The sequence below is a fragment of the Sebastes fasciatus genome, chromosome 2 (assembly GCF_043250625.1).
Source record: "Sebastes fasciatus isolate fSebFas1 chromosome 2, fSebFas1.pri, whole genome shotgun sequence".
NCBI lineage: Eukaryota > Metazoa > Chordata > Actinopteri > Perciformes > Sebastidae > Sebastes > Sebastes fasciatus.
In genome coordinates this window covers 27,555,596-27,570,323 of record NC_133796.1, presented here as the reverse complement: position 1 = coordinate 27,570,323, position 14,728 = coordinate 27,555,596, and the positions used below count along the sequence as shown (strand labels likewise).

At 40.2% G+C, this 14,728-nt stretch overlaps 1 protein-coding gene across 1 annotated transcript; it reads right to left on the bottom strand.

Annotated features, from left to right (window-relative positions):
• Nucleotides 1–307: 307 nt before the first annotated feature.
• cyp2r1 (cytochrome P450, family 2, subfamily R, polypeptide 1) lies at nt 308–6,074 on the bottom strand. The gene is made up of 5 exons (XM_074616763.1): nt 5,569–6,074; nt 4,019–4,160; nt 3,284–3,916; nt 2,809–3,138; nt 308–1,504 (listed from the first exon to the last, which is right to left on the bottom strand). Exons 1-5 carry the CDS (start codon nt 5,806–5,808, stop codon nt 1,287–1,289), a joined length of 1,563 nt encoding a protein of 520 aa, XP_074472864.1. The 5' UTR covers nt 5,809–6,074; the 3' UTR covers nt 308–1,286.
• Nucleotides 6,075–14,728: the final 8,654 nt, after the last annotated feature.

Genomic DNA, 14,728 nt, shown 5'->3' with positions numbered 1-14,728 from the left:
TCAAGTGAGAAGTAGGGACATTTTCTCATAGACTTTTATACAATCAGACTTCTTTTTACAACCAGAGGAGTCGCCCCCTGTTGGCTATTAGAGAGAATGCAAGTTTAAGACACCGTTTGTTAGCACCATAAGAAAATAATAACATAATGTGTTGAATTCCCAAAGCATTTCTCCACTGGGAGCAGAACAGTGCTTAGGGGTAAGATGTAACGCAGGGGTGATGCTGCTGCTTTTCACCTTCAACACACAGTTTACAAAAACTACTGATTATGTTGGGTGTCCTGAAACAAGGACTCAAGAGGCTGAATCCTTTTGAAATTATTATAATGTATTACATTTATTGAATGAGGTCTTAATATGTGGATATGTGGACACACATACTATAAGTAATAAATATGAGATCTTTGTACATTTCAGAGATCAATGTTTAGCAATTTAGCAGCAGTTAAAAGATGACAGGGCAAGTTTTAAATAGCTTAAGAAAGACTTTAAGAATACACAAAAAACTTTTACCACCAGTATTGCAAAAAAGGACAAACAAATGTTAACCTCAAACATAAATGCAGTACTTTGTTAGCACTGATAAGCACCATTTAGCAGAAACCAGTGTTGCATAGTCAGTTTCTAGAAATCCACCAGGGTTGCATTTGCCTTCTAAGAGACACATTTTCCAGAGAGCGCTATCCCTGGAGGAGGGGTCACACTCAGTCCAGGTGATGTCAGTCTTGGCCCACGTCCAGCTCCAACACAGTGTTCAGAACTTTCTTGGAAAGTTCAATTTCACCCCACACGTACAAATCAGTGGTGTCATCTGTCTGACCCGAAGCTGTCCTGAGGAGACAGGGCTATGAACCATCATAGGTGTACTTACTATCAATCATTGACATATACCTAACCCGTCGCTGCCGCACCAAGGTTCATAGACATTTCATTTTCTGGGCGCAGAGCAACTTTGAGCTATAGAGAACTAAATCAATAGCACACAAGTGTTCCCAGAATGTTCTTTCAGCACCGAGTCTTGTCGCCTAAAGTATTGTGCAAACATAGCATATTGCTCAGTGTAAGAATTCAATAGTAATTGAATAATATGGATCACATGTTCATATGTAGAGAGCGACTTTTGTCACTGAAAGTACTTTGGAAAAACTGTGACGCACTGGAACTGGACGCTACAATCCAGCGCGATACAGTTTTTATGCACCTGCATCATGTGGTTGCATTGCTGTGCAAAATAGTAGAAATTCTGGCTTGAACAGTCGAACAAGCTGTAATAACTTCCTGCTGGCCTACTTTTGATAAGGAGGGCCTCCAGAGCAGGGAGTTTTCTGCTGCCTGCGGACAGCACAGATGGAGTAGGGCTTGGGTTGTAAAGTCATGCCCAGTTTGGGAGTGACAGTGGGAACGGTTCCTGGAGGGAACTGAAGATGAAACCTCTGCAGCAAAGTGGTGAAAAAGAGGAACATCTCCATCCTGGCCAGCTGTTCGCCCAGACAGCAACGCTTCCCTGAAAAAAAGAAAAATCTTTAATTTAGACTTTCTCATACACACACACAGGAACAACATCTGGCCAATTCATTCAAGTTCAAAGACATTGGGGAACACAAACACTACATATGAGGAAAAAATGGGTTTAACTGAGGATTGCGGATGCTCGTATTCATGCTCTATGGGAATGTCCTGTGATAAAGACTATTATGAGAACAGGGACCCACGCTGCCCAAGCTGCGTACCCAAGCTGCAAAACTCTCGAGAGATGGTTGAGGTTAGGCGTTGACCTCAAATGGTTAAAGGTTGATATCAAGACCATTAATATAGCCTCAAACAACTATTGTCTATGTAAAGATATAGTGGAGTAATGTCTACCTGAGCAGAGAATGAAGTCTCCATCTGTATGTGTTGTAATCCGAGCTTCTCCGTACTTTGTTGACATAGCCCACCCTCTGGTTCCCCCAGATAATCACTGTTATCTCTGTCAGCACCTTTGTTTTCACTGTTAGCGCGATTAGCACCGTTAGCTGCGAGCCGCCGGCTCAGTCGTCACCATTTTAAGAGCCGAGGGGAGGCAATAGAAACGCTTCCAATCTCGCATTTAGCACCTTTAAGGTTAGGCATTGACCTTGAATGGTGAAGGGTAGGACAGGTCGTCAGGCAGCGAGACTTGAAGAGTTTTTCACATTTTCACAACTTGTGGGTTACCTTCAAGACACAACCATCATAAATGTATGCTACAGCTGAAGCAAACACATTTATCATTTCATTTCTACAGACATTTGTTTTGAATTTGGGGATTTTATGGATGCTATCAATGATATGGCCAATGAACTGTGCTCAAAACAGACTATATGGAACATTTAAATACTCTCTTGTAGAGAAAAAGAAAATGTTATTGCTCTAATCTCAACCAAAAGGACATTTGTGTTTATTTTATTTATTTCTTATAATGCAAAGGTGGGTTTGGAGTTTATGTAAATGTGATGTCGGTATGTATACATGATAAATGCAGTTTTATTTTTCTATTTAATTTAAGAGGGAAGTAGATTGCACTGAGAAAAATTAAGATGAAGACAGATTCAGTGTATATAAGACTTCATTTCTGTCAATGCACATTCATGTGTGTTGGTTGAATTTTAAGATTTTGTTGATGGCTTGGCAGCATCTGATTCTGGGGTCACCGCTGGGGACATGCTGTAATTACCTGCCAGTTTTACTGATCTAAGAATCAGAAAGCAATCGAGGAAATGTAATTTGTGTCCTGTTAATGACCCACAATCTTATATAAGAAGAGTGTTTGAATTTAAATATACTGACCAATGGAGAATGGCAGGAAGGCCTCGCGCCTCACAAAGTTGCCGTTGCTGTCCAGAAACCTCTGTGGTGAGAAAGCGCCTGGATCGTTCCAGTACTTCTCGTCAAAGTGCACTGAGTAGAGGTTGGTGATCACCATGGTGCCTTTGGGAATTGTGTACCCGTTGACTTTTGCTTCCTGGGTGGTGGCACGGAAAATACCGAGCGGGACAATGTTGCAGAAGCGAAGGACCTCGTGCAGAACGGCCTCCACATAGGGCATCTTCTGTTTGTCCTCCAAAGTGGGGGCCTTCCCATTGGCCAGCACGCTGTCGATCTCTCTGTGCACCCTCTCTTTGCAGGGGAAAAACAGACACTTTTAGGCATTTATTCATTGCATAAACATCATATTTATAGCAGCCTACAAACAAATGTTCATCAAATCTCTCTTGGGGTGAAATGTTGTACTTTGGGGTCTGATGCTCCCACTATAACTAACCTTGTATGTTGGGGTAGAGAGCCATATACAGCATGGCCCAGCGCAGGGTGTTAGTTGTGGTCTCTGTGCCGGCAATAATGAGCTCGCCCACTGAATAGATGAGGTTCTCATAGGAAAAGAAGGAGCTGGGTTCCTCTGCGTTCTGCTCCAACTCATCCAAATAGGCATCAACATAGTGGCGAGGTGCATGTGGCACCCTGCCCTGTGAGAAACCCTTTATAGTCGTCTGCAAGAAGTCGTACACCTCAGCAGCATTGCGGAACAGCTTCTGATGTTTTCCAAAGGGCACATACTCGATCCAAGGGAAGGCGTTGTAGAGGAGGGCCCAGCCGCTCACCGCCAGCTCCACGTTCTCACTGAATAACTCAATCATGTGCTGGAAGTTGCGGTCGTCGTAGGTGAACCGTTGTCCAAAAATGATCAGGTTGGTGATGTTGGACACAGCGTTGGTCACCAGGTGTTTGGGGTTGAAGGGCTTTCCCTTGTGTTCGTCGATGGCGTCGACAAAAAACATGCACTCCTCCGAGATCTTCCTCTCAAACGTTTTCTGGCCGCTGCCGAAGTAACGGAAAGAGTTGCAAGCCAGTTTACGATGTTCAATCCAGCCTTTGCCGTATTTACAATTGAGAAGCCCTTTGGAAGGTTGAGAAAAAAAAAGTAAAACAGATCATTTATCATGTCAACTGCAATTATTCAGATACTGTTGCATAGGAAATAGTTATAACATCATCTTACCACCCATTTTGGTCATTTTCTGGAATAAAGGCAGCGATGGGCGATCAGCAAACACCTCGCCTTGATGGTAAAGGCATTCCTTGACACAGTCATATCCAGTTAATACCACCGTCAAGATGCCTCCCAGGTCAAGACTGAAAATCTGAAAGGCACACATTGCAACATGAGCACTGTACTTTTGTTCTTTGCACACATTTCTATACAAATACATGGAATGTGAGATTTATACCACAATTGTAGGCATGTTGCAACGTTTTGCTTGTGTCTGCTCTTTGGCACTATAGGGTCAAAACTGGGTTTTCATGAGCCAGAAAACTGAGGATGAATTAACCCCCTGAGACCCGCGATCCCGACTGACTTTACTGTCTTTCAGAGGCTGTAACAGGTTCAATTTCCAGAACAGAAGTGCTCGCCATCCAATCATGGAAAAAAATGCAATTCTTGCAGAAATCTCCAAATGTCAAAAGTTTTGGATACCAAATCACAGCATGGCTTTTTCTATAGTGTTCCTCAAGGTTTTGGTGTCTTAACGTGGTATTTTGGAGGGGTTATTGATCATTTTTATCAATTCTCCAAATCCGAATTTCGCCAATAGGGCGAGAGCCAGCCCTGAATGGTATCAACACACAAACATTGCTGCAACAACGTATGAGACATAAAAGAGCATGAGAACGGCCATCATATACTTCTAGCATAGTGTTCTTAGCCCTTATACACGTTCACAATTTATTTCGATTAATTTATTGATTAATGGTTATTTCTGATTTACGACTAGAACAACTTGACACACAGCTGCATCTCAAATTAATCTTCAGGTTTCCAGCTTTCAGATGATGTACACCACTTCTATGTGACATCTACTGTTGACCTGCTATCTCCCCCTAAAGACACACCCTGTACCCCCAAAAAAAGACAAAAACAGATCTATTGTGGGTCTCAGAGGGTTAAACTTCCCTGCTATATAACAGGACAGTGAGTGAATGAAACAGACTATGACTTATCTCTCCATTTATACAAAGATATCCTGCTCTGCACCTAAATTATGTTTAACTTTAAAACCCACAAAAAATTTAATCTGTATCCTCACTTTTTTTTACAATTTTCTTTTTTTTGGGAGAAGGCTTTAATTTTTGGGAGCCCCTCATTATGCAATTTATTTAAAAAAAACCTAAATATAAGTTGTGAATTATATGCAATATGCGGTCAGCAGTTTAAAACTTCAATGTCAGTTGTATCCATTTTTCTATACAGATTAAAAAGGGTCTCCATATAGCATAACATTTCTGCACCTAAATTATGTTTAACTTTAAAACTTTAACTTTTTAATTTTTGGGAGCCCCTCATTTGCAATTTATTCTCCTCCAAATGCTTCAGACAGAAAATGTTTGGGCGAGTCTCTTTTGTTCTGTTTCACGACTAGTTCTCAATGCATGTGCATGTGTGTGCATGTGTGTGTGTGTGTGGTATGAGGTCATGCATTGCTGCACAGTTTTGCAGAGTTAAGAAAAGCCCCTGCAGTCATAAAAACGCGCAGTCCGAGTCATCATTACCTGTCCATGAACTTCACTCTGCTTCTTGAGGAAGACGTGCGGCTCGGTGGCCAGAGACATGATGTTTCCTATGACAGGAATAGGAGATGGACCAGGAGGAAAGCCCGGAGGTCTTCTCTGCTTGACGAGCTGTCGGACGAGCAGGAAAGCGAGGAGGACGACGGCCAAACAGCCCACACCGAGCAGAGCCTGCGCACAGGACACCGGCACCAGCACAGACTGCGATGTGATAGAAACCATCTTCAAAAAGAGTCTCTCTTCCACTGCTAGACTAGACTAGACCTCTGCTCACTTCGGCTTCTCCTCAGAGGAACTGAACCTCATATGTATCATCTTGCACATTTTTCTATCCCCCCGCCTCTAAGCTCGAAGATTGGCCAGAAAGAGTCAGAGTCAACTGTGGGTGAACTTTGTTCTGCTCTTGATCAATAACCCGGATAATTTTTTTTGGTGGTTATATGTTGAGTTTTCGGGCTGCTTGTAATGAACCTCCAGAGGGGGGCAACAAAAAATCACAAAGGCACACTTTGCACTTCATCAAAGTTCTAAAAAAAGCCATGTAAGTTGTAAAAAGGTTGTCTCTTTGATGCATAAATAACACTTAACACAAGCAGTATAGGCTAATTGACATCAGCCAATTATGTTAGTATGATTTTTAACATATCATAATAGTCTATAGGGGAGACTGGGCTGGATTGAAAGAGATGGGCACAGAGCCATCCATTGTTTCATGGAAACCACAGACACAAAAATGCACACCCAGTCTGGATGGAAGCAGCTTTCCCAGTAGGGAGGTTCATGAAATATGCTGCAGCACATTTCAGATCAAAAACAGGTTTGGGGAATTTGCAGTGAATGCTGCAGCTTCTTGGGTCCTTAAAAAGAACAAAGATGAACCAATAATAGTTCAAAAGTAAAAATAGATAATAAATGTTAGAGAACTGTTCAACTGTTTAAGCAAAGCAAAAGCACTCACATGCAATGAGAAAAAAGAAAAGAAGAAAAAAAGAAGATGCTTAGTCAAAATACATGTAATTTGTAAGAAATCAATGCCATGTTTTACTGGATGGAATTAAAATGAAGTACATTCATTGTTCTGATTAATTTATCTGTCAGTCTTTATAACGGTTCAAGACATTTTGTGTTTGTATATTGCTCATTATGTATTTTGCAATATATTGCTCATTTGGGCAACTTCATGGATTCATGATATACAGGCTACTTTATCTTAAAGCTAGGGTTGGTAATGTTCTTCAAAAAAATATTTTCTTATATTTGCTGAAATTCTCTTTACATCCCGACAGTGATCAATAAATCAAATGCTCTGACAAAAAAAAGGAGAAAATAATCCGGTATCTGTGGCTGTCGCAGGATTGTAATTAACCCGTCCAATAATTTCATTTGGCACAAACGCCGACGTTTATGCGTCGGCCACCATACTGTAGTTCTCCTACACCAGGCACACTGAAGTGCCAAGGGGCAGGACATTTACAGTTTCTATATGATCTGCAAAACTAGGAACTTAATGTGAAAACAATACACCTATTTAATCTTAATAGATTATTGTTTTAATAAACACAATGCTGCATTTAACATCTCTATTATTCAGTTTCCTAAATTCTCTCTGCTTAAAGGCTCTAAATTTGACATTCAGAGCATTAATATAGCATCAAACAACTATTTGCTATTTAAAGATATAGTGGAGTAATGTCTACTTGAGCAGAGAATGAATCCGCTCCCCCTCTCTCCGTGTGTGTTGTAAAAGTTTCTCCGCGTTTTGAAATGCCGGCGTCTTCACGGAATTGGTTAGTTATGTTAGCAGGTTATTTATATGAAACACAATGATACTGCTTTCACAGTCCGTAACACCGCCAATAGCGTGAGTGGTAACATTTATAAACAGGAATAAAGTGTTTTATTGGAAGACTTTATTATCATTATTATTATTATTATTATTATTAATAATAATAGTAATAATAATAATAATAATTTTATTATATTAATTATTATTATTATTATTATTTATAATAATAATAATAATTTTAAAGTACTTTTTTCATTTTTATAAAAGATCAAAGGGCCAGTTTGAGGTCGTTAAAGGGCCACGGGCCACCAACTGTCCTACACGCTTGGCACACGGGAGAAGTTTCAGTTGGTCGTAATCTGCAACCTTGTTTGTTTTTTTTTTCAAAATTGAATTCATTGACGTAAATGGTGAGTAAGCATTTTTCTTTTGTGTAACCTGTTTTTTTTTTAAAGAAATAAACTTTGACCCAGTAAGCTGCTACAGTCTCCTTCCCCTGAACATGTTAAAGGTTAGGTCATGCACTACGTTCAGGGGTTAAAGGTAAAGGCAGGCACCACATTCCAGACATGAATTAGTTGTCTGAGATTTTTCAAGCTTGTTGACTAAAACATGAACGCATCCAGACAGCGCAGGAATTTGCATGGATGTTCTAAAAATGGATATTGATTTTAATATGTAGATATATATATACTGGAAAAACAAAGTTTGGAAACTTGTGTTTGGTCGATTATTTCTCTGTTGTTACAATGCTAATGGTCATTGTATTTTACATCGTTGGAAAGCCTGTTTACTTACCTTCGCAATGATGTCCAACTTGTAAGGATCATGCATTTGTGGGATGAGCAGCACAGCTGATTATGTGGGTAGCGCCCAAGAAAAATTTGCCAAAATGCTCCATCAATGGTAAACAGTGTATTCTCCTGTTGGTGTTGTCTCTTGTTTTGAGTTGTTTGGTGGATTGGATGATTGAACTCTCTCTCAGCAACAAGGAACAAACAAGACATATTGATTGATTGAATACAACGTCAGGAGCCTCAGTAGCGGTGGAAGATCCATACGCAGCCACAACAGCCTGGCACCTCCTCCTCATGCTGGTCACCAACCTGGTCACACATTGCTGTGGGATGGCGTTCCATTCCTCAACCAGGATTCGTTGCAGGTCAGCCAACGAGGTTGTGTTGGTCAGTCTTACACGTACAGCACGCCCATGATCCTACAAGTGTTGAATTGGGTTGAGGTCTGGACTCTTGGCAGGCTGTTCCATTCTCTCTACTCCCACATTGTGGAGGTAGTCTGTAATAACCCTGGCTCTGTGGGGGCGAGCGTTGTCATCTTGGAAGATGAAGTTAGGTCCCAGATTGTGGAGATATGGGATCGCCACTGGCTGCAGAATCTCATCCCGATATCTCACTGCATTGAGATGGCCTTCCATGGTTACCAATGATGACAAGCCTTGTTTTACCAGTGAGGGAGATGCCCCCCCACACCATGACACTGCCCCCACCAAAAGCTGTTACTCCCTCGGTGCAACAATCAGCATAGCGTTCTCCGTGTCGTCTCCATACTTTGACCCTGCCGTCCAACTTTCGCAGACAGAACCTGGACTCATCACTGAACATGACATTCCCCCACATGTTCAGGTTCCATTGTCTGTGTTGTCGACACCAGCGCCAACGAGCCTGACGGTGAAGGGCAGTCATTGCAGGCTTCCTGGTAGCCTTATGAGAATACACTGTTTACCATTGGCAGAGCATTTTGGCAAATTTTTCTTGGGCGCTACCCACATAATCAGCTGTGCTGCTCATCCCACAAATGCATGATCCTTACAAGTTGGACATCATTGCGAAGGTAGATAAACAGGCTTTCCAACCATGTAAAATACAATGACCGTTAGCATTGTAACAACAGAGAAAAAATCCACCAAACACAAGTTTCCAAACTTTGTTTTTCCAGTATATATATATCTACATATTAAAATCAATATCAATTTTTAGAACATCCATGCAAATTCCTGCGCTGTCTGGATGCGTTCATGTTTTAGTCAACAAGCTTGAAAAATCTCAGACAACTAATTCATGTCTGGAATGTGGTGCCTGCCTTTACCTTTAACCCCTGAATGTAGTGCATGACCTAACCTTTAACATGTTCAGGGGAAGGAGACTGCAGCAGCTTACTGGGTCAAAGTTTATTTCTTTAAAAAAAAAAACAGGTTACACAAAAGAAAAATGCTTACTCACCATTTACGTCAATGAATTCAATTTTGAAAAAACAAACAAACAAGGTTGCAGATTACGACCAACTGAAACTTCTCCCGTGTGCCAAGCATGTTTTTCCAGTTTATATATATATATATATATACACACATACAGTATAAACATACGTTCAAGACTGTACGACAGAGGTTGCTTTTTGGCTACTTATTTTTCCTATATGGTCTGTAGATGGAAGTCAGGAACAGATAGAACTTGCAAGGGTTAACCCAGGTAAATATCATCTCATTAATGGGGTTTTAAACTATAAACTATTTACACTTTTGTAGCACCGTGTTCTCCACTTTGCTATGTGATCAGTTCATCATGACTGGCTCCTCATTAGATGTGAAGTTGTTTATCCAGCCGTTCCTTCCTGCTGAGGCAGCTGGTATGCTTTTTTTCTTCAATGCCTCAAATGGCCTCTACAGACCTCTCCCAATCATTCAGATTTGTTAGGGATACCTAATGAGGACATTCTTGCAAATTACTTCTTTGCTTCCTGCCAGCTCCAGAGACTCAAAAGCTATTCTGGAAGCGTTAAACACATCTGTCAAATTTAATCAAATAAACATGTTCTCACTGTTGCATTATCTTGTTAGTCGTTGGATTAATCAAAACACCAGCGACAAGTGTCCAGGTGGTCAACATCTAACATGTTTTGTAACGGCATGGATTCACAAACGGAACCAGAGTTATTTAAAAAATATTTGACATAATCACGACTGCTATGACTAGGCAATATAAAGGATGAGTTTAAAATATTTTGTATCATTTGATCTGGAAATTGACAGAGAATAAGAGAAATTTATTATTGAGAATATTTGAACCAGTTTAAACAGACTTATAATGATATTGATATACGATACGATACAACTTTATTGTCAGTTTGCACTGAAATTAATTCTGCATCCATAGGTAGCTCAATTTGAGAAAAAATTCACATACAATAGACATACTGTTACCATAAACAAACAGACAAGTAAGACCCATCAGACAAAAACCAAAACACATCACAATTAACAATTCATAACACATTAAAAATGACTGTATGTTTTCTCTGGAGGATATAAACATTATCAGATTCGGTCTGGTGTGACTCTTAATTTTTACTACTTGACCCTTTAAAATTGTAACTAATCTGGAAAAAATAAACTTAAAAAAAAAAAAAGCCAATGTGGAAGTGCCTTGAATTTGTATTATTTCTAACAGCCAGCAGAGGGCGACTACTCTGGTTGCAAAAAGAAGTCTGATTGTATAGAAGTCTATGAGAAAATGAGCCTACTTCTCACTTGATTTATTACCTCAGTAAACATTGTAAACATGAGTTTATGGTCTCAATCGCTAGTTTCAAGTCTTCAATACAGCATGATGTTCATTTAGTAAATTATGGTCCCATTTAGAGTCAAATAGACCATAAAGCAGGGGAGGCTTTAGGGCGTGGCTACCTTGTGATTGACAGGTCATTACCAAGGAGCTGTCCATATTTTCGTCTTACAACTTTAACCCTTTCAAAGTGTGTTTTCAGTTCATGAAAGTTAATTTTAACCTTTTTGGTCGCCTAAAAATGTCTTATTCAGCGTTTGGTTGAACTTAGCTCCACTCTCTTGTGTCACTTCTGGTTGCAAAAAAAACAAGATTGTGGCGGCCAAAAACCAAGATGGCAACGGCCAAAATGCAGAACTTGAGGCTTCAAAACGACAGTCCACAATCCAATGGGTGACATCACAGTGACTACATCTGCTTCTTATATATAGTGTTCTTATGCCCTGGGGTAGGAGTAGGCAATATGCATTGATATATACATAGTTATAGTAGTGATGTCACCAGGGGTAACTTGGCTTGGGTTTGAGACTTTTTAGCAGTAAACCTGAATTACAAACTGGAGTTGGGAGGTTTGACAGACCAGGAGCTGCAGCACCTCGCCGGGAAAAGGGAAATTGGGGCCCCCTGGAGCTCACATACAGTATAAATACTGTCATATAGCCCATCCTGGGGTCATTTTATTCCTGCTGTCCTGATCAATGTATGGGATTTAATGCAGTTAGTGTATGTGTGGTAGAACAGCATCAGTCTTTACATTAGAAGGCCATTTGAAGAGTGTTCTTCCTGTTTTGCTATACTGTGAGGCATGTTCCTTTGGGTGGGTCCCTTGACTACTGTGATTCCACAGTAAATTATTTACCATCCGGATGACTGGAAGAATCAAGTGCATGGGGAAAATCTAATTACTGACCATCCTTGGTAATTCTAATGCTGGCCTATTTTTTCCAACAACATAATGACAGTGGCAGGAGGCTCAAGAGGTCTTGTAATCCCTCTGCAACTACCGGCCAGGTGTTTAAATGTTAGGTTAGATTTGGTCAGCTTTCTAATGGAGAGCAGCAGGTGGACTTCACTTTGCTAATGGATACTTCACCTCATGTTTGTAATTCCATGAGCCTCAATGTTCATTTTATGTTCTTTTTGAAGGCGCAGAAACCGATCTGTAATCTGTTTTCAGGCACTTTACTTCCATTATAGATTGTCCTCACAGTTGCTGTTTGTTCTCATCATTGCACAAGAACACTTCCCACATCTATTTCATTAGACAGTTGTGTAGGAGAGGCACGAGTAGATAAAAAGTTTCAAAAATCAGGCAGCCTGATGAAGGTCTAAAACAGAAACGTCGCAAATAAATGTATTACTGCAAGTTAGACAGTGTGCGGAAGTCTGTTTGCAACTGTTTGTTCTCATCACTGTATTGATTTTAAATGCTATGTGGTGAAGCCAAAGATAATTATCCACAATGTGGACAATAAAGTTTCTCACTTTTCAGTTCTCTGCTTTCTCCATTCTGACAGTTCCAGTGTAGGTTCAGAGGTCATCCAGCCGACAACACCACCCTATGACAATTAGTTTATTTTCACACTTACCTTTAACACTTAAAAGCTTGCTGCCCAGAGGGCGCTCTAGGCAGCAAGCAAGCAAATGTTGGTACTGAAATTTTCAGAATTGGGGTCAGAGGTCATCTACAGGGTCATTTCAGGAATAAGACACTTGACCTTGAGGTGAGAGGACTTTCATTGTATTTCATGTCAAAATGTAAATATTCAGCTCTTCTGTGTTTCTCTTTCAGGCTTTTACACAGTGGGAATAAAATAAAACAATTGTTACAATTAAAATTATGAAGGGAGAACTATAGTTTAGCTATAGTTTTTTCTTAGCTAGGCTACAACATGTGGTTGTTAGCTTAGCCGCTAGTAAAAAAAAACAGTTGGGGATGCTTGTCACATTCTCTTCAGGGTTGGTTGTCACATGTAACTGATTGTGAGTGACTGACATAAGGATGAGTTGAGTATTATTATATAAGGATGCACTTATAGGAATGATTTTTCCTGCTTATGTTCTCTCAATGTAGGAGATGTTTTAGGTTGTTGCATTTCAATAAAATTAAACTTCTTAAATTCATTGAAATGACAACAAACACAAGGCTTTCATCCAGGAGGCCGCTGTTCACAACGTTCAGTGTCATTTTCACTGTACAAATGTAGCAATTTTAAGCCCAACTGTGTTTTTTTTCCTAAACCTAACTAAGTGGTTTTGTTGCCTAAACCTAAACAAGTGTTTATGTTTAATTCCCAACATTAAGAACGTGTTTATTGCGAGTGAAAAGTGACGCAGAGAGGTCTGACAAAGCGGCAATATGTGATGAGGTGGGATGAGAACGTGTTGGGATGTTTGTCACAAGTACACAAGACATATAATTTATTAATGGTACAGTTGTTGAGGGATTAAAATGAAAGTAAAAAGTGTGATATAGTATACAGAAAAGTCTAAGTATACTTGGCTTATAGGCTTACTTGTACTTTTGATCGAAATATACTTAAGAAAAGTATAATTAAGTATTCTCGCCTTATAGGCCTATAGAAAAGTATACTTGGCTTGTAGTTGTGCTTACTTTTTGATAGAGTAGCCTATTAAAGTGTGTGAGCTTATTTCTAGCTGACGTAGTAATTGCTCATAATGTCAAGACTTATTCAAGGTCCCCTCTGCGAGTGCTGATGGCCTCTGTTCAGCTCTGTTCAGAGCACCGATGTACATTTCACCTTGCAATGATCCATTTATACGCTCCAATGTCGACAATCGTCATGTGCTAACTTTAATATTTAATACATAACTGTGGATCATTCCAGCTGATTATCAACCCTTGCTGCTTATTTGAATAACGCAAGGTGTCGATATGAGAGAGCTTTGAAGGAAATATTCTCTGGGGCTTTTTTATTCCCAGCCAAGAGCTTCTCTTTGGGAGAAGACACATTCACAGTGACTCAGCTGAGACTGTCACTGATGAGCAACTGTGCTGAGCATTGAACACTGCCTTCTCTGTCATGAATGCTCTCCTGTGTCGCAATTAATTTTCCAGGCCAATTCGTGCCCAACATTAGGGAATGTGAACAGTGTGAGATAATTGCATTCTTGACAATACACTTTTCCCCTTGGAATGTAATTTCTCTGCCTCGACTCCTGTCCCTGGTCAGAGCCGGCAGTGGTGAACCGAGGCCTGCATGGGAGCATCTTGAGTGCAAAACAGTGTGGAGAGTATTTCATTTTACACTGACTAGTGTAAGGTGGCTCTTGACTTGTTAAAGGTGGCATTTGTCAGGGAGAAAGAGACATCCTTCTTGTTCTTGACTTAGAGAGATGGTTCACATGACTTGATCATTTTTGAAGAATTTGCAAACAATAAGATTGTTTGAGCACTGACATTTAAATTATCTGTAATATACACATGATTTCTATCTTCACATACTGTATGTGCTCTGCTGGGTTGACTTTGCATGAGAAGCTGCAGATTAACTAAAAGATAAATGTATGAACTTCAAATTTCTTGGCAAGATACTCAAATGAGATCAAGAATCATTGTGTGTGCAGTTGGAACCTCTTGCTCTAAAGTCTTTAAGTCCTCCATGTGGAGCTGTTGGAGACTAATTTAGTGCTTCTGGTCTCGAGCCTGCAGGTCTGCTCAATAGCACTAAAAGGCTCATCCACACTAATGAGTTTCCTTGTGACGCAAAAACTGACTGGGAGTCAGGGTGCGTTATGACACATCATCCAATATTGT